This window comes from Acipenser ruthenus, chromosome 23 (genome assembly GCF_902713425.1).
Source record: "Acipenser ruthenus chromosome 23, fAciRut3.2 maternal haplotype, whole genome shotgun sequence".
NCBI lineage: Eukaryota > Metazoa > Chordata > Actinopteri > Acipenseriformes > Acipenseridae > Acipenser > Acipenser ruthenus.
In genome coordinates this window covers 3,566,334-3,588,993 of record NC_081211.1, presented here as the reverse complement: position 1 = coordinate 3,588,993, position 22,660 = coordinate 3,566,334, and the positions used below count along the sequence as shown (strand labels likewise).

Here is a 22,660-nt window from a genome sequence, read left to right as displayed (position 1 = left end):
AACATCAAATATGTCCGAAGAAATCCAGTGGGTAAACATACAAATAAACAACATGCAGCACATAACCATCACTGCAGTCAATCATTTCAGAATCACATCAAATGAAAGAAGAGCATTTACATTTAATAAAGGATTTTACTCCTGTTTCAGAATGTCCAATCATGTTCCCTCACTGCAGCAATCCTCACAACAGCTCAGTGGAAGTGAAGGCCAATGGGCGTAATATCATAAGAGACAGGGACATGTATTCAATTGATTTAAATTATCTTAACTTTAAATACCAACTCAGTCATTATTATTGAAGGAAATATAGAAAGAAATATTGCATCTTCTAAAAAGACTTTTACTGTTAGAGATGTTGGGTTTCTCAACGTCCCCTACTTTTAAACAATAGTAGTATTAGATAACTTGAACAGACTCAAAGGTGTATAACTTATATAATGTGTTCAAAGGATAGTTGTGTTAGTTAAGTGCAAGTCTGTGCAGATTTGATAAAATTGGAACAATTCTGAGCATGCATTTTCCAGAAATTAATTGAAAGGATAACAAGCTCTGTAGTGTAATGAGATCATGTTCCATTAGCCTGGTTTAGTCTGGACATTTTTTGTCATTTTTTTTTTTTCAGTGGTTCCTGATACTGAATTAGTATTTAACAGGCACAGTTCACCTGATTTCACCTCTGCATTTACAGAACAACCTCATGTGCCTTTGGAGAATGTTAACAAACTGGAGTGTATACAGAGCCTGCTCCATGATAAAGCAGTTCAAACACACAGGCTTTATACATTAGAGTAAATTTGAGCGTGATTGCAGGAATTAAGGTGCTAACAAAAACAGGTGATTGATATGAAAGAAGCATGCAGTCAGGATATCTGCAGTGTCACAGAGTATTTGCAGCTGACAGATTTGTACACAAGTGCTCCCCATGGGATAATGTGAGTGGTCATTCATTTTTACAACTTTTGCAGCAACATGCTACATACCAATAAATCCTGAATCACTTTTCATGTCAACTTCCCTTGTATTATTCAAACGGCTCAGTGGTATACAGAGATTCTTTCATTGGAAGTATGATTTAGTCCTGCTAAAAATCAATAAGCTGATGTAAAAACAAAATGTGGGTTTGAACGCATTTCATGTTGCCTATAAATAACAGTTTTAGACGTTATATTTATGCATTCTGAGCATCTGTTCGATGGCGATATTAAATATCTAAGCATATGGCTCAGCTTGATTAACTTATCTAATAATTTCAACCTAAATGTTTCACTTCTTAGTTTTACATGTCTAACTATGAACATACTCACAGTAAATATACATGTAAACTGTAAATGTTTAAGCATACCTGATTTTTTTACTGGTATTTTTTTTAACTGCAAAATCACCATGGTAATCTTTTATAAAAACCTTCTCCCCTGTTGTACTTAAACAGCAGACGGGACTCATAAAATCCTTATTGGCACTGACTGCGCTGGCCTGTACAAGACGCTGTGGATATAAAAAATGAAAATGCATAATCTATTTAATTGGAGTTTTAGGAGGAATTCCAAGATTGTTAAACCTTAAATTAAAGAAAGCATCTTAGCTGTCTCCTCAGCACTTTCAGGCTGATTAATTCAGATCTCTAATGTACTGTGTTTAATTCAAGAAAGGGAGAACTGCCTGTTCCTTTCTACGTTGACTCACACTACTAGGATTACTTCCTTATCTTCTACTGCTTGCAAATGATATATAAATTATGCAATATATAAAAGACAAATGTGATGTAATTTGCAGTAGCATGTATAACTTATCTTCTTAGATCTCTTCCAGGTATTTTGGCCTTAGCAGTATTTAAACCAGAGACACGAGCCCTGGTCTTCTGATTGTCTTAGCCACTGTGCAAACGTGCCAGACTGGTTTGCATGAGTATAAAGCGTTTTACTTCATCTACAGCTCTGGTCAAAAGTTTTGCATCATGGAATGAACTCATGCAACACTGTACTACTATTATGGCTATTATGCAATATTAACTTCAGGAGGGATTATTATGCAGTACAATTGCTAACATATGTGTTTTGATTGCTCAGTGAAAGAATCCTTGCATGTTTCCAATGAAGTCAACACAATGCTTCTGTAACCTACATTTCTTGTTGCCTTGAACATGTTCCGTTCTTGTAAACCCTTGTAGTGCTTCAATGATCCCTTGCTGCTTAATTCTAGTCAGCTGCTAAAGAAGGGAGCCAGGATCTATAATGACTATGCTTATAATTTCCCTTGGGAAGTCTAATCTTTACTTTAAATCTACTTCTTTGCATGCAGTCATTAGGATACAAATAAATACTTTGGTCTCGCTTCGGGGAACCCCTGCCCATAATCTTTTCCGCTGATAAGTGGAGAAGCTGACTGTAGGGAAGCCATGGGCAGACGAAGCCAAAAAACAGGTGGAGGCTGGGGAGGAGGAGGCAAACTAACTGGCAGCAGGAGGTAATGTATCAGTAAGATTGAAATCCCTTCCTTCATAATCATTGGACAGTAATTATGTTGTTAGTGATAAGGTACTACTATTTCGATTGACAATTTACTGTGATACATTTTTAATGGTGGAGATTTGCTAATAATTGCTAGCCAATGCTTTCAAATATAATTACTGCCCTCCACACCCCCTTTTAGCTCCACACCCCCCTTTTATGTGCTAAAAACAGACGTTTTCTGAAGTGATTGCATCAGCAGCAAATAAATAAACAGTATTTATTTAAAATATCTCTATATGCTAAATAAAAAGTATAACAAAGAAGAACCAAAAGTTGGCCAGTGATAATGTGGCTAGTGCTGAAAAGACAATTGATTCCCTTTAGCATTTATAGCCCTGGTATTTTGTCTGTGACCTTGAGATCAGAGGTCACATAGCTGTCCTTACTTTACAACTACCACCGTGGCTTACTTAGATTGTGAAATAGGAAGCGCGCAGGATGGACGTGTCTGCAGAAAGCAATGCATCAGATGAGCTAGACTGTTTTGGATTCCCAGTGTAATTCCTGGACGTTCTTGCCGCAGTAAATGTGATAACGGTACTGCTGTAGCCTATAAATCGTGGTGTAGTTACTGCTTTATATGATATGATATAGGTGAGGTGAAAATGCATTCACATCATTGAGACAGGAGTTGGAAATCCAGGGGCAAAGGGGCACAGATGGCAATTTTGTAGGAAAGCAGATACTCCTTCTGAACATTGTGCCTAATTGTGAAACACTAGATTTCTGATAAATGATGATACAGTGCCCTAATCCTAACACTTTATGGGCCGTTTTAAAGAATGCATTTTATGGAGTGTTTAAAGAGTGTTTATGAAGATGTATTGTTCTTTTAAGCTTGAATAGTGCTTTTGAGAAATGAGAATATTTTTTTTTTTAAATTGGCTTTATGAAAAAGAATCCACACATTCCTAATCACAGTTGTAACTGTTCTCAACTTTTGCTGGCTTCTTAATAACAGTCTTTATATTAAACATTCTTTAAATAGTTAAAGTGAATAAGGTCTAACGTGAATAATTATTATAATATTTGTTTTAGTTAATAACTGTCCAGAATTAAATTACGCGTCTGTTCCATAATCCAGCTGTATAAAGTACCGTAGATATTGCTACATTCGTTAATAACTTGCATTATGTATAAATACACAATAATGCATAAATATACTCATATTTATAGTATATATTATATCTATCGTGGTAGGTGGGGGCAAAAAAATACTAAGATTCTCATACATAATGTATATTACTTTTACCCTTTGTGACAGTGAAGACAAAAGCGCTGCCTCCCCACACCCCCTTCCCTGCCTGCATCACACAATGAGCCGGCGAGCTGGAAACGGCTCCACCTCCATTGGAATGGAATGGACAAAAGCCAGTTTGAATACAAAATTGAATACACATTTGGACTGCCATTATCACACACACACACACACACAGAAAAGAAAAGAAAAGAAGAAAAAAAACACCTCCAATATATAAATATATCTCCCGGTTGGAATTAAACTCCCACGGCATAAAGGGAACCGCCGTGCAGTATGCCGAACTGATTGAGTGAACCCAGCTTGTTATAACGAAGCGAGAGGTATAGAAACCGCTAATAATAATAATAATAAGCCATAGGATGACAATGATGGTATATTTTTGTGTGACACAAATTGGCGATCACGAGCCACCGTCCCACGCTTGCAGTTCAGCTAAGAATCAGCCCCGAAGAGTTCAAATTAATAAGGTATCGGTTATTTGCTGTTTTCTTTTTTAAAGAAGAATTGTACAGGACTCGACATCTCATGCTTTCAGTGTTGATGTAAAGGGGCTATGATGTATACGACCTGACGTAAACGAAAGAAAACAGCATAACCTGCACTATATGCACACAAGGAAGACGACCCGTGGATTGAGGTAAAGTAAAATGTATTGTCTGTTTATAATACGTGTTGTTTAAAACATGCATTGTATTATAAGTTCTAAATAACCTAGATGACACGGACACGTCGTATGTCATTTAAGTAACATTAATATCACAGTGATACTAGAAACTGCGATAAAAGAAAACAGGGGTTTATTGAAATAAAAATATCTGTACATCTATCTGGGCATTAGGGCATTTTGCAATCGGCTACATCCGTTGTTTATTTAATATGTTTAATCATGTGTGTGAAAATGGTCCCTAGACCGTAATGCTTGATGCGAGAACTTATCATAATAAAGAAGTGAACAGATGGGAATTTTGATCTTTTTAATCACAAAATAAAAATAAAAAATCGGATTGTGAAATGAACGTAATGGCTCGTTAGCAGACATTCGCGTTTTATATAACTTCATGTTTAAACTTATATGTTTCAGTGCGCTTGTTTTTCCTATAGCAGCTTGGCTAGATAGTAGACGGTTTAATAAAACCTAGACCAACAAAGATTATTTTTCGACTAAGTCCTATGTTTTCTTAAACAAAACAAAACAACAACCAAAAAACATACGATATAGATATTGTATATTGCATATTCAGAGAAATGGTTCACGTTCTTGCAGATATCCGTTGGACGCATTGATGTTTAGATAAATAGTGCACACTATATAAATTGACGTCCTGTGTTTTGGTGTGTAATTAATAGAAATGTAACTCCCCCTCCCGCGTTATTTACTGTACAACCTGTATTCTGTTGATGTAATTCTTCCAGAGAGAAGTGACGCTAACAGGCAGACAGACCATTCTACTGAAAGCTAAGCGTTTGGACTGTCGAGACTGATCATGGCCAGATTGCGCAAGAAAGCTTGCGTTGCCCTGTTTCTGTTTACCTTGTTCATTTTTGGGACCATGATGGGCTTGAGAACATTAAAGCCCAGTGATGGCTTTTCGGATTTAGCTCCGGGACTGAAGTTACTGCCGGTTGCTGCTGAGAGAATGGACAGGCGTTCAGTCTCCAGCGAAGTCGTTGTGTCTCCTATTCATGTTCACGCTATAACTGACACCAAAGTTGTCTATACGAATTCCAATCCTGAAGGTGATATTTACTATGACGTCCATATATTTTATTACACGTGGTTTGGCACTCCAAAATTGGACGGGAAATATATACACTGGGACCACGTCTTGGTGCCACATTGGGACCCTAAAATTGCTGCTAGCTACCCCAAAGGAAGACACACGCCTCCAGAAGACATTGGCTCCAGTTTTTACCCCGAACTGGGACCTTACAGCTCCAGAGATCCAGACATCCTGGAATCGCACATGGAACAGCTTAAAGCTGCTGCAGCAGGTATAGTATAAAGGTGCATTGATACTTCCTTAATGATTGGGTGTAGCACTATCAATAAAGATATATTGTACAATGAAATCAGTTCTGTATGGAATAACGACGACTGTATTGTGCGAGTTTTTTTGGTTGTTGTGTTTAAATATCACTTAACTATTATTATTATTATTATTATTATTATTATTATTATTATTATTATTATTATTATTACGATACGTGCCATGCTTTTACTGTACTTCGTTCCCTACAGGTAGTTTCAGCACTCCCCGGTGTGGACAGCTCCATAACATGCAAACGCTTATTACTTCAAAAGCAGACATGATCAATTATTATTTGAATTATGACAAATAACTACAGTTTACTGTCTCTAGTGACAGTTAGAGACACACGTTTCTAAGATAGTGTAACGTTATTGTTCAGGGATATTTTTAAACACGGTTAGATTTTCTTATGTTTTTTAAGCCTATCGTTAACATAACGTGAGCACACTAAAGACCAGCTATTTAGCACATACAAGATTGTTCTAGTAACTAAAATACAGCTTGGATGCATGGATACCTTGCCTTAAGCAGCCTGACTTTCAAAACCTTAATACAATGTAGTTCAATTTGAAGTATCAAAGCTACTTGTGAAGAACACCCTTCTGTGTATAATATTACACTACATAGCTTTCTGCCTAGGAAGCATACATCACTTTACCTCAGGAGCAGGATGTATTCGTAGGACATGGTTCTTTTATTACCTTTCCTTATCTGAAGTGATACATTTGCAGAAGTTTCCAGAAGGTCAGGGCTTTTGCATTCTTACATTTTTATGGTGTTGGCAGATGGGAATTGGAAGATAGAAGTAAGGTGAAGAGGACAACAAAAAAAAGAATATTCTTTTAATTAAAAGCAGACATCAATAATTTAAAGATCCAAACATGCTTCCTGAATACAAATTATTCAGCAGGGATTCAGCCACTGTTAAACAAGATAATCAGGCAACAACACATAGGTTTAGTTTCAACACACTGTATCAGGTTGTGCAAGGATTTTGTTTTATTTATTTCTATGTATAAATTACAAGCTGAGAAAAAGAGCAAATACACACTTTGGAAACACAACCTCTCTGTGTACCGGTTCCTAGGTGTGTTGGTTCTGAGCTGGTATCCTCCAGGCATGGCTGATGACAATGGACAGCCGACAGAAGACTTGGTTCCATCCTTATTGAATGCTGCACATCGGCATGGTATCAAGGTAAAACATGCTTCCATTTTTTAATCAAAGGTCTGATGTGAACAATTTCCTGCAAAGGAAACCTCAAATGCTGTAGCCCTTGTTATAACTGTACTGTTGTAAATACAAGGGCACAGCCAGGGACGACAAAAAGCACTCAGCCCTCACCATGGCTGCAGCAAGAACAAGGAATAAAAGCATCCTGCCAAGGTTATAGGGTTTTTTTTAATTGAGGAACTGGAAGGAACAAAACACACACACACACACACTCACACACACACACACACACACACACACACACCCTCTCTCTCTTTCTTGTACTGCCTCAGAAACCCTTCAATTATTACTCATGTGGCAGCCATCAGAGAATGGATCACATTATAAAATGTTAGGTTTCTCCTTCTCTTAAATACATGCTATTTAAAGCTCCTGCAGTACCATTTAATAGCACTTTAAGTTGTAGATCAGCCTGCATATTATACAAATTCACTTCTAGTGCAAATTATGCAACATAGGATGTAGCATCAGCATTAATTATGAAGTAGTTTCTTGTGACCCTATTCTACTAGTCTTGAAAGTCAATTCTTATAATATATATATATATATATATATATATATATATATATATATATATATATATATATATATACATATACTGTATATGAATGTATAATGCCAGAAGAGAAAGGCCAGAGAGAGTTTACTGTACTGTAGATCCAAAAAAATCAATACAGGATTAAAAGTATGCAGACAAACAGCAATCCAGCTAGGTAATGTTAAAAGGACTGCGGCACAAATGATGATCCACCTTAAAGGTCACAGAGCTGTTATAATGATAAGAAAACTATTTGATAAAGAGGTGCTTTATCATCAAATAACCTGAGCCAAATGGAAGCCAACAATAATGGTTAAAAGATGCAAAAATGAACAAAAAAAGCCTCTCATTATTTTTTTTGTTTGCAGGCCGAGACTTTATCTGTAACATCTGGATGTGTGTCTGCCTTCACAGACATCTCAAACGGCTTTTTAAAATTTTGTCTTTTCTCTGCACCTTTTTACGTTGTTGTTTTTTACCGTAAACTCATTATGATAAGATCAAAATAATTTAAAGAATAAATAGTGGTGCAATTTCTCAGTACAGTGAGCAACCAACACAATTCAAATGGGTTTACTCTGAAGTCAGACAAGCTGAAATAAAAAGACAAATAATGCATAGCATGTATTTATTCTTTATTGGGTAACATGAATGTTCACTGTTTCGTTAGTTGACATTTCTTACAGTGTTACTTGAATTTGATTTGGCTGTGATTTATCCCAGGTTATTTAAATGATCTTTACAAATCAGCCCAGAAAAATGTGGTGCTTTTAATGATCAACCAATACAAAAGCAAGCCAAACCATGTACAAATTCAGAGAGATATCAGAAGTCTGCAAGATGTTTAAATTCTTCTTCAGGGTATGTGATCATTCCTCAATAATTACCAACTCCTATATAGATTCATTCTGAGATTTGTTTTACTTTGCATGTAGTGCCACCTGGTGGATAGGCATTGTATATCATTCCAAATTGAAGACCACAGCACAGAATCATGAAGTAGTATTGAAAGAGTAATGCATTATTTTCTCCCAGTCACAGCCATTCTAGTTTCCTGTATGGTAAAATATGTTAGAAATATATTAACTGAATAATCCTGACTAAACAAGCTTCTATTCAAGTTATAATGATATCCACTGCTCACGTGACCTGACATAATTAATGATGAGCTTTTGATCTGAAATTTAAGATGGCACTAAGAACCATTAAATTCAGACGAGCAGCAGCCTGGATATAAAAATGTATCGCAGTGAGAAAAAAAAAAAAAACTCCTTGTCTTCTTTTAGCCCTGTTCATATTGAATGATGATAAAATTATTTCAAATGTTTCATTCACGGTTGAGAAAAAAAGCCTGGTTTTAACTTTCCTTGAACTCTCCATTTTAAAATGCAAACACAGAACATGCTACTGTTAATAAGTATTTACAGTATCTCCATCAATTTAACAATGGCAAATTAAAGTGTACTCTTCACCCAGAAAGTGTTATGTAAGAGTAAAGATATAAAGATATTAGCAAAGAAGATCCATTGCCTCTGTTTGCATATTGTAAGAAGACACTGGTGTACATGGTAAATTTGAGGATTATCATCAAGCCTTACCATTTTGAGAATAGTTTTCATTTTTGCTATTGAAGCTCATCAAAAATCTCTGTTAGAACTCATGACGCAGGAGAGGGCATTGGCTGAAATGTTTTCTTCCTCTCTTTAAATCTTTTTTTGGCTCTAGCCTTGTGTGGATTTTTAAGTCATTGTGCAACTATCACTACAGCTGGCTTTATCTGACATTTGTTTTCATTAAGGATGTGAAGAAAGCATAATATTTTCTCTGAAATAAGCTGCACTTGTATTTCCTGCCTGATACTGACAATTACTGTTCCCAGGGCCAGTGGCAGTTTTATTAAAATTAGATTCTAGCATTGCACAGTGTCACATGTTGGCTTAATGTTGTAATTGAAGCAGGGACCTTAAAGAGAAAGTCCATGTTGAATTGTGAGGCCAGATGCACCATTTATACCAGGCTTCTTTTTTTTTTAAAGGATGGCTTTAATCTGTCTTTGGTCTTAAAGTTGCATTTTTAGGTAGTGTAAGTAACCTAGCCTTTCGTTTTGCCTACCTGAAGTTAGACCACCTTGGTGTACTGGAAAATGGTATAGCCGTCCTAGCAACAAAGAGCCACGTTATAGGTTAATCCTCCAGGCCTCCAGCTTCAATGTCATAACGCCTCCGTTTCAATGCAACTCAGAACACTACATTTCTCCTCCATATAATTCAACTATAGAAAATATTGACTCAATAGCTTTTCCCTTAGGAGAGAGGTCCCTCCTGGGCAGGATTTAAGCCAAAAAGTAGGGCAGACACGAAGTGTATCTATGTGGACTTTTTACCATCTACTCATGCATGTGCTTATTACTGTGCCTTAAAGATCACACTTTTTTGGGGGGGGGACAGACAATATTTATTTTTAGTATTAATTGTGCCGATAAACAATGATACCGCGCAGCTCGCACGTCAATAGAAACGTGTATAGGAACTCGGTGGCTGCAAGCACAGTTTTGCCCCTGAAGAGATAAATGGATGACTTTTGTCAGCGCTATCAATCTCTTGTCCATTCACAAACTTTAATCGTCTAAAGGAAAGAAAAAAAAATGAGCAGTAGCTTCTATTTTTCAGTTGTATATCTTTGTTATAACATTACTAGTCTTAAGAACAGACTAGCCAGTTAAATGTGGATATAACTGGTAAAAGTGTGGTTACCTTGCTATTTATTTAAGCCAAATGAAAACCACTCCAGTAACGTGGCATTCGAATTAGATTTCTAGAAACATTAAAATAGATGAACTAATGAACTCAGACAGCTTATTAAAAAACCCTTTAATAAAGAGGAAGCATATGTGCATAATATTTCAAATGACTTCTTTTCCAAAAATCTTCCACAGACCCATTATCAAATGTGTGGCCTTTTGGGATGCTTCAAAGCAGAGATAGAATCGTGTTGCTGGAATCAAAAGCATGCAGTATAATACCAGCTTTTGCATAAAAAAAGATTAAAGCTGAAATATTAAAACAGGCATTATGTTCACATCTTGTACTCTGCAACTAAAAGCTTTAAGGTAGGCTTTCTATAGCTTTTTAAAATCCACTTATGATTGACATCCAAAGTGGTAAGAGTTGAGATAAGGTACAGATGCTACCATACAAGGTCAGCTGTCAAGTTAATGCCTGATAATTGGGGTTTTATTGCGATTTGAAACTGGTAACCAGTGTCTTCACTTATTTTAAACATTATTTTCTTTACCTTTTCAGTGTTTTGCTTTCCAGAATAGATGACAAACATTTGAGCTTTCATGCACCATAAATAAGCTAGACATTCCATCTGAATGTTCTACAACACTCTGCTGTGTGACAGTGCCCTGCAGTGGAGCTTTCTGATTGGTGAATGAGGTTTGTCATGTATTCCGGGCACCTGTAAAAATGAAAGATTCAAGCCCTAAATATAAATTCAGTTATGCAGCCTGTTACTTTATTGATTATTTTTTCTCTCTCTTTGTAATCCACTCAAATACAGAGATTCCAATTATGTAATTGAACCCTGACCCTTTCCCTGCTTGCGAGTTTGGTTGCCATAGAAGCGTGCAAAGAACAGAAAATGAAATGAAACCTCAGAGCTCCGAACGCGATTGTGCACCAGGCGAATATAGATTTCAATCCGCAGGAAACATACATTTAAGAATATTTTCGGTTTATGACAGCAGTAAATGTTTGAGTCCCTGAGTGTGTTTAGAAGGTAATTGGCCACCTAATTATATTCCTTTACATTATGCTACAATCTGCATTTAAATAACCTAATTGAGTACTTTTAAATTCTAATTTAATGCTTGTTAGTTAACTCTACCCAAAGGATGTCCCCCTCATGGGACAAGAGGAAATTCTTTCAAGGTTAAATAAATCTTAGATGATTTGCATGAGTAGCTCCGGTGTTGCCTTTAGCCAAATCGTGTGCTAATGTTTATTAGATTGAGGCTCTGATATGAAATCAATAGAGTTGGCTTCATTTGTTTTCCGAAATTAAGGCTGAAATTAAAACACAGATATTTGTGCTGCCAATTGAACTGCTTCTAGTCCTTGAGTATGATTTTGATTTCAATCTCTACAGATTTCCTCCCATGAAGAATAGGGAACCACTGTATTTCAGTACTCTGATCACTACACATTATGCAAGAGTTTCAATTTTTTGTGAAAGCAGTGAAACATTCAGGACTCAATGTGAGACCCACAGCCAAGATCAGTAACTCAGCGTGGCCAGGATTAGAAACCGCAATCTCTTGATCGAATGACTAACCCTATACTGGATAGAGTTTAGTTGCGTTTATATTTTCACAGAATCGCACACGTGGAAATATCTTATTTAACATAAAAACCCTCCTATTTGAATCCAACAGAAGAAACTTGACCTTTTCCATTTAAGTCTTGGGACCCACAGAGCATTCTATTAACCAGTAATTGTATTCAGACTCAAGTTGTTTGTTGATAATGATGAAAAATAATCCTTAGAAGCCACTGCTATGACATTAAGGCAGTGCTGTAAACCAGGCACAAATATTCATTACTTATTAATGGATAGTGTATACCATTATAGTAGGGTACCTGGCCAATTTATATGTGCTTCTTTGCTATGACTATTTATAACTGACCAAACTTACTATTCACGACACATACTTGCAGACTGTACTTGTCACTCTTCAACTTTTTGCAATTTATTTTGAGTGTCTATCAAATTTCTCATTATGTGCATAGCATCAGCCTTGCAGTACTGGACAAATATCTGTAGCATTAAAATTTCCACTGCTAATTTTCTAATCTAAAATGAAAACACTTGGATTTAATTACCTATTACCCTGCCCACCATTTTAAAGCATTTTAAGTACTGATGTTCACCTTGAATTGTATAAACCATCAATCCTTGGTCATGAAAATCCCCTGGATGAAATCCTGTGCAAAGGGGATACAGTCGGGGTAGTCATTTGTACAAACGTACATCACACTTGATACATTTTTGCATATATCCAGAGGACCACTTATGCAGTTGTCATTGAAGTTGGTATTGCCAGTATTTAGGAGTTATTGAGAACATAAAATCCTGGGAATGTATGGAGATGTCTGTCTGTCCTTACCTCTTACAAGTTGCATACTTATCTAGAAAACCGCTTATCCAGTCGCTATGGTCATCCACTTTACCATCATACTGATGGCTTTGAATTTACAGCTGTGGCAAGGGAAGTATGTTACTATCATACTTGTTTTCTACTATCTTTAACGTTTTCTTATTTATTTTTCCTTCAGTAGCATTCTAACACAAACTGTCTTCACAGGTAGCGTTTCACATCCAGCCATACAAAGGACGTACCGACCGCACTGTACATGACAACATCAAATACATCATCGACAAGTATGTGCTTTTTAATTAAACCCATTTACAGTCCACGCTGTAGTGCTAATTATTACGGACAGGATGCTTAAATCTTGTGATCATCAATTGATATTTTAATTAGTAATTTAATTGGTAGTTAATTAGCAGAGGATTTTTCCCTTGATCGCAGATCTTGCTAGTAATAAGCAGCTCAAAATAAATTCGGAACACCTCTGATGTTTTAATAGTGGAACAGCAGGCAAAGAATCAGACCCAAGTGAATTGCATCAGCAAAGCCTGATGAACACAAGCTTGCTATCATCTTTCCTGCAGTTATACATTAATAGGAAGACCTAAATTGAGGATTAAAGGATATGCTAAAATGTCATTTTTTTTCTCAAATTACAAAAGAAGTCTTTACTTTTTTATTTATTTTAAAAGGTATGGAAATCACGGGGCCTTCTACAGATTCAAAACCAGCACTGGAAAGATCCTTCCCCTGTTTTATATTTATGACTCCTATCTGACGCCCCCTGAAGACTGGGCCAACCTTCTCTCCTCCTCGGGATCCCACAGTCTCCGTAAAACCCCCTACGATGGCGTTTTCATCTCCCTGATCGTGGAGGAGAGACACAAGGACGACATTGTGTCTGGAGGCTTCGATGGCATGTACACCTACTTCGCTTCCAACGGATTCTCCTTTGGCTCATCCCACCAGAACTGGAAGGCCATCAAAACGTTCTGTGACATCAACAACCTAATGTTCATCCCCAGCGTGGGCCCGGGGTACATAGACACCAGCATACGGCCTTGGAACAACCACAACACAAGAAACCGGGTCAACGGGAAGTACTACGAAACATCTCTCCAGGCAGCGCTCATGGTGAGGCCTGAAATTGTCACCATCACTTCCTTCAACGAATGGCACGAGGGAACGCAAATAGAGAAGGCTTTGCCTAAAAAGACTTTGACTCGGATGTACTTGGACTACCTGCCCCACAAGCCTGATTTGTATTTGGAGCTGACACGGAAATGGGCAGAGCAGTTCAACAAAGAGAAAGAACAGTGGCTGATGTGAGATTGTTTTGAGTAGCATTGGTGTAGAAAACTCAGCGGCAGGAATGCTCCCACATGGCCTATGCCTTTGATTAACACGTTCATTTATTTGCTACACACACACACACACACACACACACACACACTCATTCACTCACATTTCAAAACTTGAAACTTGATATGAATTATAGTGAACTAGCAGTTAGTAAGACTGCAGGAATACAATTTTGTGGATGTCATCAACAGAGACATGGTATTTTTATTTTTCAGTCCCCTGCTCACCAATATACATTGCCTTGTCTGATCTGTTCCATGAACGAGACTGAAGATTAGCAGTTTTAAGATTTTTTATTTCTTTCCTTGGTTAGTAGGTTATCAAGGGGAATAAGTCACTCTAACCCGTCATAATCCATATATATTTTTTTTGTTTCTGTGTTTTAGTTCCAAGGCAAAACAACACTACTAGCTGTGAACACATGACCTGAAGATTCAGATGTCTGGTGCAGAATAACTAGCATTCAAAACTAAGATCCTGCAGAACAAGAGTAAAAAAAAAAAGGAATCAAACATTTATAATCGGTTTCATTTTATTCTGAAACTATTTTCAGAGACATGTATACTATTTAATTCATTTTGTGCTCGAGGAAAGATGCAAACCAAGACAGTGAGAAAGTCTCTGAAGAATTTGTCACCATTTTAAAAACTTTTGGCCGATTAGCATCAGGAGCAAGAAGTTATCAGGAAAGGTGCATAGCTTGAAGACTGTAAAGCGAGGTCTGCAGTACATTGTCATGGTGTGAGATTAATAGATTTTCTGGACTGTGCAATGAATTGGAAACATTCTATTACTATAAGACTAATGGCATAATTTCATCACTAGCCTGAAAAGGTTTATTTATTATACTTATTTAGCATATTGGTGGTTAAAATATAGAATTTATCTCTTCAGTAATCAGAGGTAATAATTCTTCACCTAGCCTACAAGTGCATTTCTGTTATGCCGCTGTTATAAAAAGCAGCAACAGTGCATACAAATGCAAACTCTTCAATCACCTTTGCTACAGTTGTTGGTTTTGTCATTTTGTAACAATCCGAGGGCTACGCTTACATGCATTTAAAAAATAGTATTGTTCTTTATCTGGTCTTTTCTTTCTTCTCATTCTTTATGATGGTACGTGTACAGCAATGGTTGGAATTTTTATGGTTTTAACTGTGTATTGCAATTAAATATGTAACATATACCAGTAACAAAAAACATTTATACAAGTTTTGTGAAAACCATCAACTACTGTATTTATGTAACCGATCCCGAGGGGGTTGTATGTTTATTTCAAGAATAAAAGAGGATATCCTCCCCGTTGTTATCTTTTACGCACTGTTTAATTGTATTAAAGTACTTGACTTTGCACTGATTATAACGAAAGCGATATAATATTAAACATACATGGTGGCAGTGGTCACCAACACTTCATATCTGTAACATTTGATACTTTGCCTAATATACTGTACTAATTTAAAAACGGAGGACTTCAGTTTGTTTCTCCTGTGTCTGACCGTATGGTTACTGAATGTACCAAACCAACCCAATTCTAGATAGAACTTATTAACAAAAATACATTTATCATTGACTTAAATCAACACATCAATTCCTTCATTTATTATCCAACTTACTGGTATATGCTGGTTATTGTTAAATTAGTTACCAATTATGACTTAATAGCTGTACTAAACAATGTGTTTTCTATTGTACTGATGAAACAGCCACCGATCTAAATGCAATTAATAAAACATACAATAAATAAATGATAAACCTCATTTCACCAGTATGCAATTTCTGTATATGATGCTGTACTGAAAAAAGTGCTATAAAACACAGTCAACCCACACACCACCCAAAGCAATTTGCATGCAATTTTAAGAACACTACACTAGACTACCAATGATCATACTTTTATCAAAACTCTTTCAACAAAATACTGATGTTAACGAAATTCAGGAAGTACAAAATGAGTCAACCTGTCCCATACAAACAGCAGACAGAAAAACTCTTAGCAAGCTGGATAAGTAAAGAAAAGAGCTCTGCCGGAATAAGAACAGGAATGATTAGAAAGTGGAGCACTAAAAAGCACTAGACTCTTCAGTGGAGAAAACAAAAGGAGGATTTAACAGCTCTTTCTTATTGCTTCAGGTCTTATAATCTGTATCTGCATTAGATTCAGGAGAGCTCCTGAAAAGGATTTTCTACACTGGAGATTGAATCCTACTGTATGTGCTTCAATATTATATGAAATCCATTTCCCACTAAAATGGCAACAGATAAACTATAAGGCTTTGCTGACCTACTGAAGTCCTGAGGTTACAGAGTTTTATTCCTTGTGCAACACATACGATGTGATTATTATACAAACCAAGGAAGTGATGATCTCTTGCATTGCACAGAGGAAGTGTAGCAATACTTACATCTACAATACTCTCCAATAGGATTGGGACAAAATATGGATTTATTTATAACAAAAGAAAAACATGAATGCTTAATATTAAACACAGTATGCAGGTCACCAGCAGATGACTGTTTATTAAAATTTAAAAAAAAAAAAAAAAAAAATCACATGGTCTTAAAACATATTGAACATTAAGAGAAACAACTGTTGCTGGTTAAAAAAATAGAATAGCCCATACAAAAAAATGCAAGTTCCCGGTTTCAATGTGAATTACATTATCCCAGCCACATCTCCAGTTTTATAAAGTAACGTCATGATAAATCATGGCATTAATAAATACAGAAGAGTACAGTGAATTAGCTGCATTAGATCTTTAAAAACATATATTAAATACAGGCACTGTGCTCTTACAAATTATATACAAAGGCATTATGGTCTGAGAGCAGCAGTACAACTGAACTCAGTTGTGACAGGTGGAGGGGCTTTTTCATTGTAAGCTAGGTATTTTAGGGGGATTTAATCTATGTGTAGCTCAGATATTTACTTTTGGTCTTTTTTGGAATGCTGCCAAATAAGACACGCCTATTGAATTTAACAGTGCTGTCCTATGTGACTTCAGTCATGCTATTGTTTTAAGAATACAGCCCAAGGTTTTAATTCATAACTAACCCATATCCTGTATCTTTTTTTTTAGATTAAGCAGCTGTTTGTCATATAAGACAAATACGGAGTGTCCAATCTAGATGCATTCATCTTTTCATCACATAACATTTAAACAAATCGCTTTCAACGTTTCTAATAAGATCTGTGTCCAAATCACCACACGATTGCCTGACATCCCTACACTTTGTCACTAAGAAATATGCATCTATAACTATAGTGGCCATAAAGGCAACGTGTGGGAGTCAATATATTACTAGTTTAACTATAGGAGTCATATACCAAAACAGAATAGGATAATCTTTTTTTTTTGTCAAAAAAGTCTTCATTTTAGCCCTGCAGAAGGATTTGCAAGTTCCATCTGCTACTGTAGTGGACAATGGAAGATGTTCCTTTATTTTGCTGACTCCCCCTTCAGGTATTCTGACATTGAAAGCTTTTGTAAGTTCATGTACAGTATATACAATAGTAAAGGTCAGTTGTGCGTTTTGCAGTACAGTACCGTACAGTTAATTCAGTGATCCGGAGTCTCTAACAGACTGTATTTGTTCTCAAGGATTTCAACTGTAGCCGTAAGTGCACTGTAAAAAAGAAATGAAAGAACGAGAAAATAGTAAGGAGGCAACAGGGAAAGCACTTTTCACTAAACGTTTGTAAAGATGAAGAAAGAAAATTCAGAAGGCTCTTTTTTTACTTCACTGGCGTAATTCAGATCAAAAGGAAAAAGCCGTCCCTGTGGTTTTATGCTTTTAAAAAAATGTTTATATGTATCGTACCCTTCTGAGCAAGCAACTTAAAACCTTGTGTGAAAGGATTGCACTCACTTGCGTTCGTTGCCCCTTTAAAAACTGACCCAGCAGACAGAAATTGAATTTTCAGCGCTGACGCGCTATTTTTTTAATAACACAAAATAAAACACACACAAAACAAACACCTAGCTCTTTCCGAGCACTACCTACACACGCAGGAACCTAACTACCACAGGACGGCTAAGCCGTTTCCCTGTCCCAAAACCACACAGGTTTGCACTATACCTTTTTACCTCGTGACTGCCAGGAAGCAGAGCACTCCTTTCTGCCTCCTTCTCCTTAGCAGCCCCGAGCAGACTGCCTGCCCTCCTTTTAAACCCCGCACCTGGGCCTAATTTCCAATAACGCCCAGGTGCGGATGATAATTAATAATAAAACAATTAAACAATTAAACAAAACAATAAGACAATTAACAAAACTGATTAACTGAAAAAGCAGAAACAATCAAACAAAAAGGTGCATTTCTTTCACAGGGAGGTTTTAACCCCCTCCCTGCTGTCTCTCACAACCCTCTATCTCACACTTGCTTTCTAATGTTTTATTCTTCTGTAAAAGGGTAAGAAGCACCTATTTAAGGGCCACAACAGCAACAGCGTGGACGGATAGTCTTTCAAGCGTTATGAACTGGCCTAGATATTCCAGGCTTGACAAGTACATAGAAAGCACAGCGTGCCAACTAGAAATGCTTTGAAAGAATAATGTAGATGGTATTTGGAAAACTCAGCATAATGGATTTTCTTTGCAAATAGACGCACTACAAAAGCTCGAGGGACAAAAACATGCAAGGAACCAAATTACGTTATTTTTTTCAGCGGCTCTTGATTGCCTACAGAGGACAAAGCAGCATTTATTTCATCCCCTTGCTAAATTGTATTCAGAGCTTCAAAAGGGTTCTGCTGGTGCTCTACCGAGCTGATCTCAATATGTGATTGAAAGGGCTTTTGGACACACAGTTTCCACTCACTACAGGTCGACCGGTATGTGACTCTCAAGGATAGGACATTTTAGGGAATTAAAACAGGATCCCCTGCCTGACAGCACTATATAATACAAACTAAACAAGTGTCGTCCAACATTAAATATTAAGTCTAAATTGTTGCTTGAATAGTAAAATAAAAATGAATATCTAAACTGGATCTAAAGCTCAAAGCTACCTACCATCCTGGTCTTATGATGCTGTATTGTCCTGGTGTAGATAAGTTTATCACTGTTGATCCTAAACGACACTCGGGGCTCATAACATCACCGATTGGTCCGCCATCAATAACAAGGGCTAACTGAGGCAAAAGATCACGGAATTCCTGGAAAATAAGGAAATGCATTAAAGTACTGTTTGATTGAAATAGACACAATTAGCAAAAATCTGTTTTCTTCCATTTACTATAAACTAGGTCAAAAATGTGCAAAGAAACTCATGTTCTAGACAACTTACATTTTCATTTAAATTTCTTTTACTTTGTTGAATACTAAAAATACAGGTTTCCTGTAACATAATAAAACTGCATATTTGAGACCTATACAGCAAATGGTGCATGCACATGTTTGGAATCATATTGTTAGCTAGAATCACCAAAAAAAGTAATTAATAATTGATTTATTTATTTGATTAAATGTTTTTGTACTTGCTAGTACTCTAAAATGAAAAAAAAATACTAATTTGAGAATCAAAACGTACAGTATTGTGTAAAATTAAGAAACACTTACATCTACTGTGAGTGTGCTTGCCTGGGAGCTGATGTTGGCACTGGTTAGAGCCAGGGGCTCTTCACACTTCTGCGCTAAAACCTGCATGAAAGCATGATCTGGAATCCGTACTCCCACCAACTGTAAAAAACACAACATTTAAAAGTCAACTTTTTTGTTGCAACCCCATTTTTAAACCATCTGAGGCACGAAACGTCTTGTAACCAGAACCCATGTTATCTATTATGCCTGGTCTCCACCTGTCTGCACAACTCAAATCAAATCGTCCAAAATCTAAACTGTGGCCACACATTCCACCTGCGCTGAAGCCAACGGGACTCCTTTCAAAACCCTTTCCCCTCGATCCAGAGGCAGAAAGACTGTGTTAATGCCCTGGTTAGACCACTGCACCTCTACCCATTTCAATTTGAGATCCTCTGCAAACGGAACATCTACTGTCTGATAGTTCTTACCTGAGTGAAGGGATTCAGGTCTTTATTCAGCTCATCAGATCGCTCTAAAACTAGCGTTACAGGTCCCGGGAGGAGGTCTCTTAGTAACTGATCTGGGACAGTGACTTTACAGTATCTGAGAATCACAAAAAAGAGTATATTAGACTCCAAGTACACAATTAAACAAGTTCCATTATATTATTAATAACTGCACTATAATGGACACAGGGGTTCTATTTTAAGGTCAGTAATGAAATTTAGATTTTACAAAACCACTGAATTTGTCCTATTGTTTCTGTATACACACACCACAGAAAGTAGCCTGGTTTTCTTTGGACTTACTTGTAAATGTCTTCCACCGCTCCCACGCATATAGCTAAAGGCTTGTTTCCATTTCGTCCTTTCGTTTCATAAATCCTTTGGATGGCTTCTGAGTTTTGTGCGAGACAAGCCAATCCGTACACGGTATCAGTTGGCACGGCCACCACATTCCCCTGCTTTAAAACACTAACCGCGGTGCTCAGAAACTCCTTCCAGGCTGAAACTGAAGAAAAAAAAAAAAAAAAGATAACTTACCGTACCTGTGCTGTCTCTCTAAAGGTAACGCTACACAATACTAGGGTATGGTATGTGGTGGCACAAAATGCTTTTGAAATAGTTGAGACTGTCAAACTACAGGGGCCATCCCAATGTGTTATTGTGCTTTTCTAGATGTTTCATTACAGAATTGATAGCCTCCTGCTGCCAACACAGAACCAAAAGCAAGCCTTTAATGTAGCAAGTTAAGGGGACGGATGGTATGACATACAAACTGGACTGCCAACAAAATCTGCTTTTGAAAAATAATAAGTGTCCAGAAATCTGTGGAAGCCTTTCTTTGGTAAACACGTGAATGTATAGCAGCGCAATACAGCGTTTTAAAAAGGCTGCATTTCATTTATAAAAAGCGCCTCGATTGCGCTGCACGTGTTTGTATTCCAATACTGCTTGTCACCGTGGTACACCTTACCTTGCACCCGGTCCCCCGACTGCTTTGCGGGCCCGGCGTTGGCAATCCCTAGCTTCAGTATTCTGCACTTGAGCTCCTTGCACATGTCTGTTTTAGCTGAGTTTGTAGCACGGATACCTGAACGTATCAATGCATCAAAAGCAACATGAGACAGCCTGGTTAGAAACAGCATAGAAACACAGACAGCACGGTCCCTGTAACATTGCGTTCTGATGTAACCAGCAGCAAGATCCTGGAGTTATTTCCGGGTCACTCGTGTGTAGCTACGTCAGCACTCTTAAAGGGGACAGGCTCGAAATACTGATCAATGCAAGTCAAGGTAGAAATACTTCTCTGCCATGTTTGAGGTGTTTAGAAGAGTAATCGCAGAATGTAACAGTGTGCTATGAATGTAGGTTTGTATATTTTCACAGGGGTTTATAGCTGTATTAGATTCAATGCTGTTTTAATTACTAGTAGGCTTACCCTACCCTAATCATTATGCAATTGAATCTCTTAGACTTTATTGTGGTCACTTTGAAATTACTTTCAGATGTCTATTTAGAATATCGTGACATTATTCATCATCATCATCATCATCATCATAATAATTATAATAATAATAATACGTGTATTTATCAAGTATGTGTTGAGCGTGCAATTTTCCAGGACATTTATTTTAGCATTTTCAAATCTTAATAAAAACAAGTGTGACCCTATCTAAATGAATAACACTACTACCAGCACTACGCTAACGACTTCGTATTCACCTAAGTGGTACTGATCGTGGTTCCATTATCGCATTGCTTTATTATGAAAACTGAACAGATCAAGTCAACTAAAAACCCATTAGCTTATCGCATTTCCCTTTATCCTTCGTGTATGTAGCCAATCAATTTACAGCAAGGTGGTGATCGTAATTGTAGTTAATTACATACCGTACCTTTAAAAGCTGCTTGAATTCAAATGTAGACTGAGTTAAATTCTGGTAACTTACAAGATGGAGACAGGTAAATTGAATTGTTAAACTGACAATTAACTTGCAGGTTATGTACCAGTTTATCTTACGTAAAGTTTTTTTTTTGTTTGTTTTTGTTTGTTTTAAATAGATAAACAACTAATACAAAATAATGTTTTTTTTTTTTTTTTTTTTGACCAGCTGTAGAAACGAAAGACTCCGAGAAAGCAGTTCAACCTGACATCGACCACCTGCCCGATCCTTTGAAGGAGCAGGTTTGTTGATAAAATATTTAAGACACTCGGTTGCCTGGGATCGTTATGTTCCCACGTCAACTCATGCGGGTAGTGAGCATTATTTGAGTCGCGTTGGCTTGGCACGCAATAGATGTACTGTACACTTGCGCACCTGACCTGTTTTTGGAAGTGTTACCCGGCCTTTTAAAACTTCAGGTGGGGCTTTACGAAGCTGTTGATAGCAGAATGGAGGAACTTCTGATGAAAATCACGGCATGTGATGGAATGCTGGAGGATCTCTCGAGACTTCGTTCCATTATCATGGTATATAATTATTTCCATCTTCTTTTATCGACTGTATTATGTTGCAGCCAAGGTGTATTGCATTTCAAGGTT

The 22,660-nt window shown here is 37.0% G+C and overlaps 2 protein-coding genes across 3 annotated transcripts; one reads left to right on the top strand and one right to left on the bottom strand.

The window, feature by feature from the left end:
• Nucleotides 1–3,830: 3,830 nt before the first annotated feature.
• On the top strand, nt 3,831–15,397 carry LOC117412894 (glycoprotein endo-alpha-1,2-mannosidase-like protein). Of its 2 annotated transcripts, XM_058997491.1 has the most exons (6): nt 3,831–4,411; nt 5,188–5,766; nt 6,892–7,001; nt 12,944–13,020; nt 13,423–13,864; nt 14,479–15,397. In XM_058997491.1, exons 2-6 carry the CDS (start codon nt 5,259–5,261, stop codon nt 14,515–14,517), a joined length of 1,176 nt encoding a protein of 391 aa, XP_058853474.1. In that variant the 5' UTR covers nt 3,831–4,411; nt 5,188–5,258; the 3' UTR covers nt 14,518–15,397. The 2 variants fall into 2 exon arrangements, with proteins under 2 accessions (XP_058853474.1, XP_058853473.1); XM_058997490.1 differs by having other exon boundaries at nt 3,833–4,411; nt 13,423–15,397.
• Nucleotides 15,398–16,567: 1,170 nt separating this feature from the next.
• Nucleotides 16,568–21,416, bottom strand: LOC131699708 (threonylcarbamoyl-AMP synthase-like). The gene is made up of 6 exons (XM_058997492.1): nt 21,092–21,416; nt 20,425–20,626; nt 20,104–20,218; nt 19,652–19,771; nt 19,106–19,248; nt 16,568–17,719 (listed from the first exon to the last, which is right to left on the bottom strand). Exons 1-6 carry the CDS (start codon nt 21,261–21,263, stop codon nt 17,653–17,655), a joined length of 819 nt encoding a protein of 272 aa, XP_058853475.1. The 5' UTR covers nt 21,264–21,416; the 3' UTR covers nt 16,568–17,652.
• Nucleotides 21,417–22,660: the final 1,244 nt, after the last annotated feature.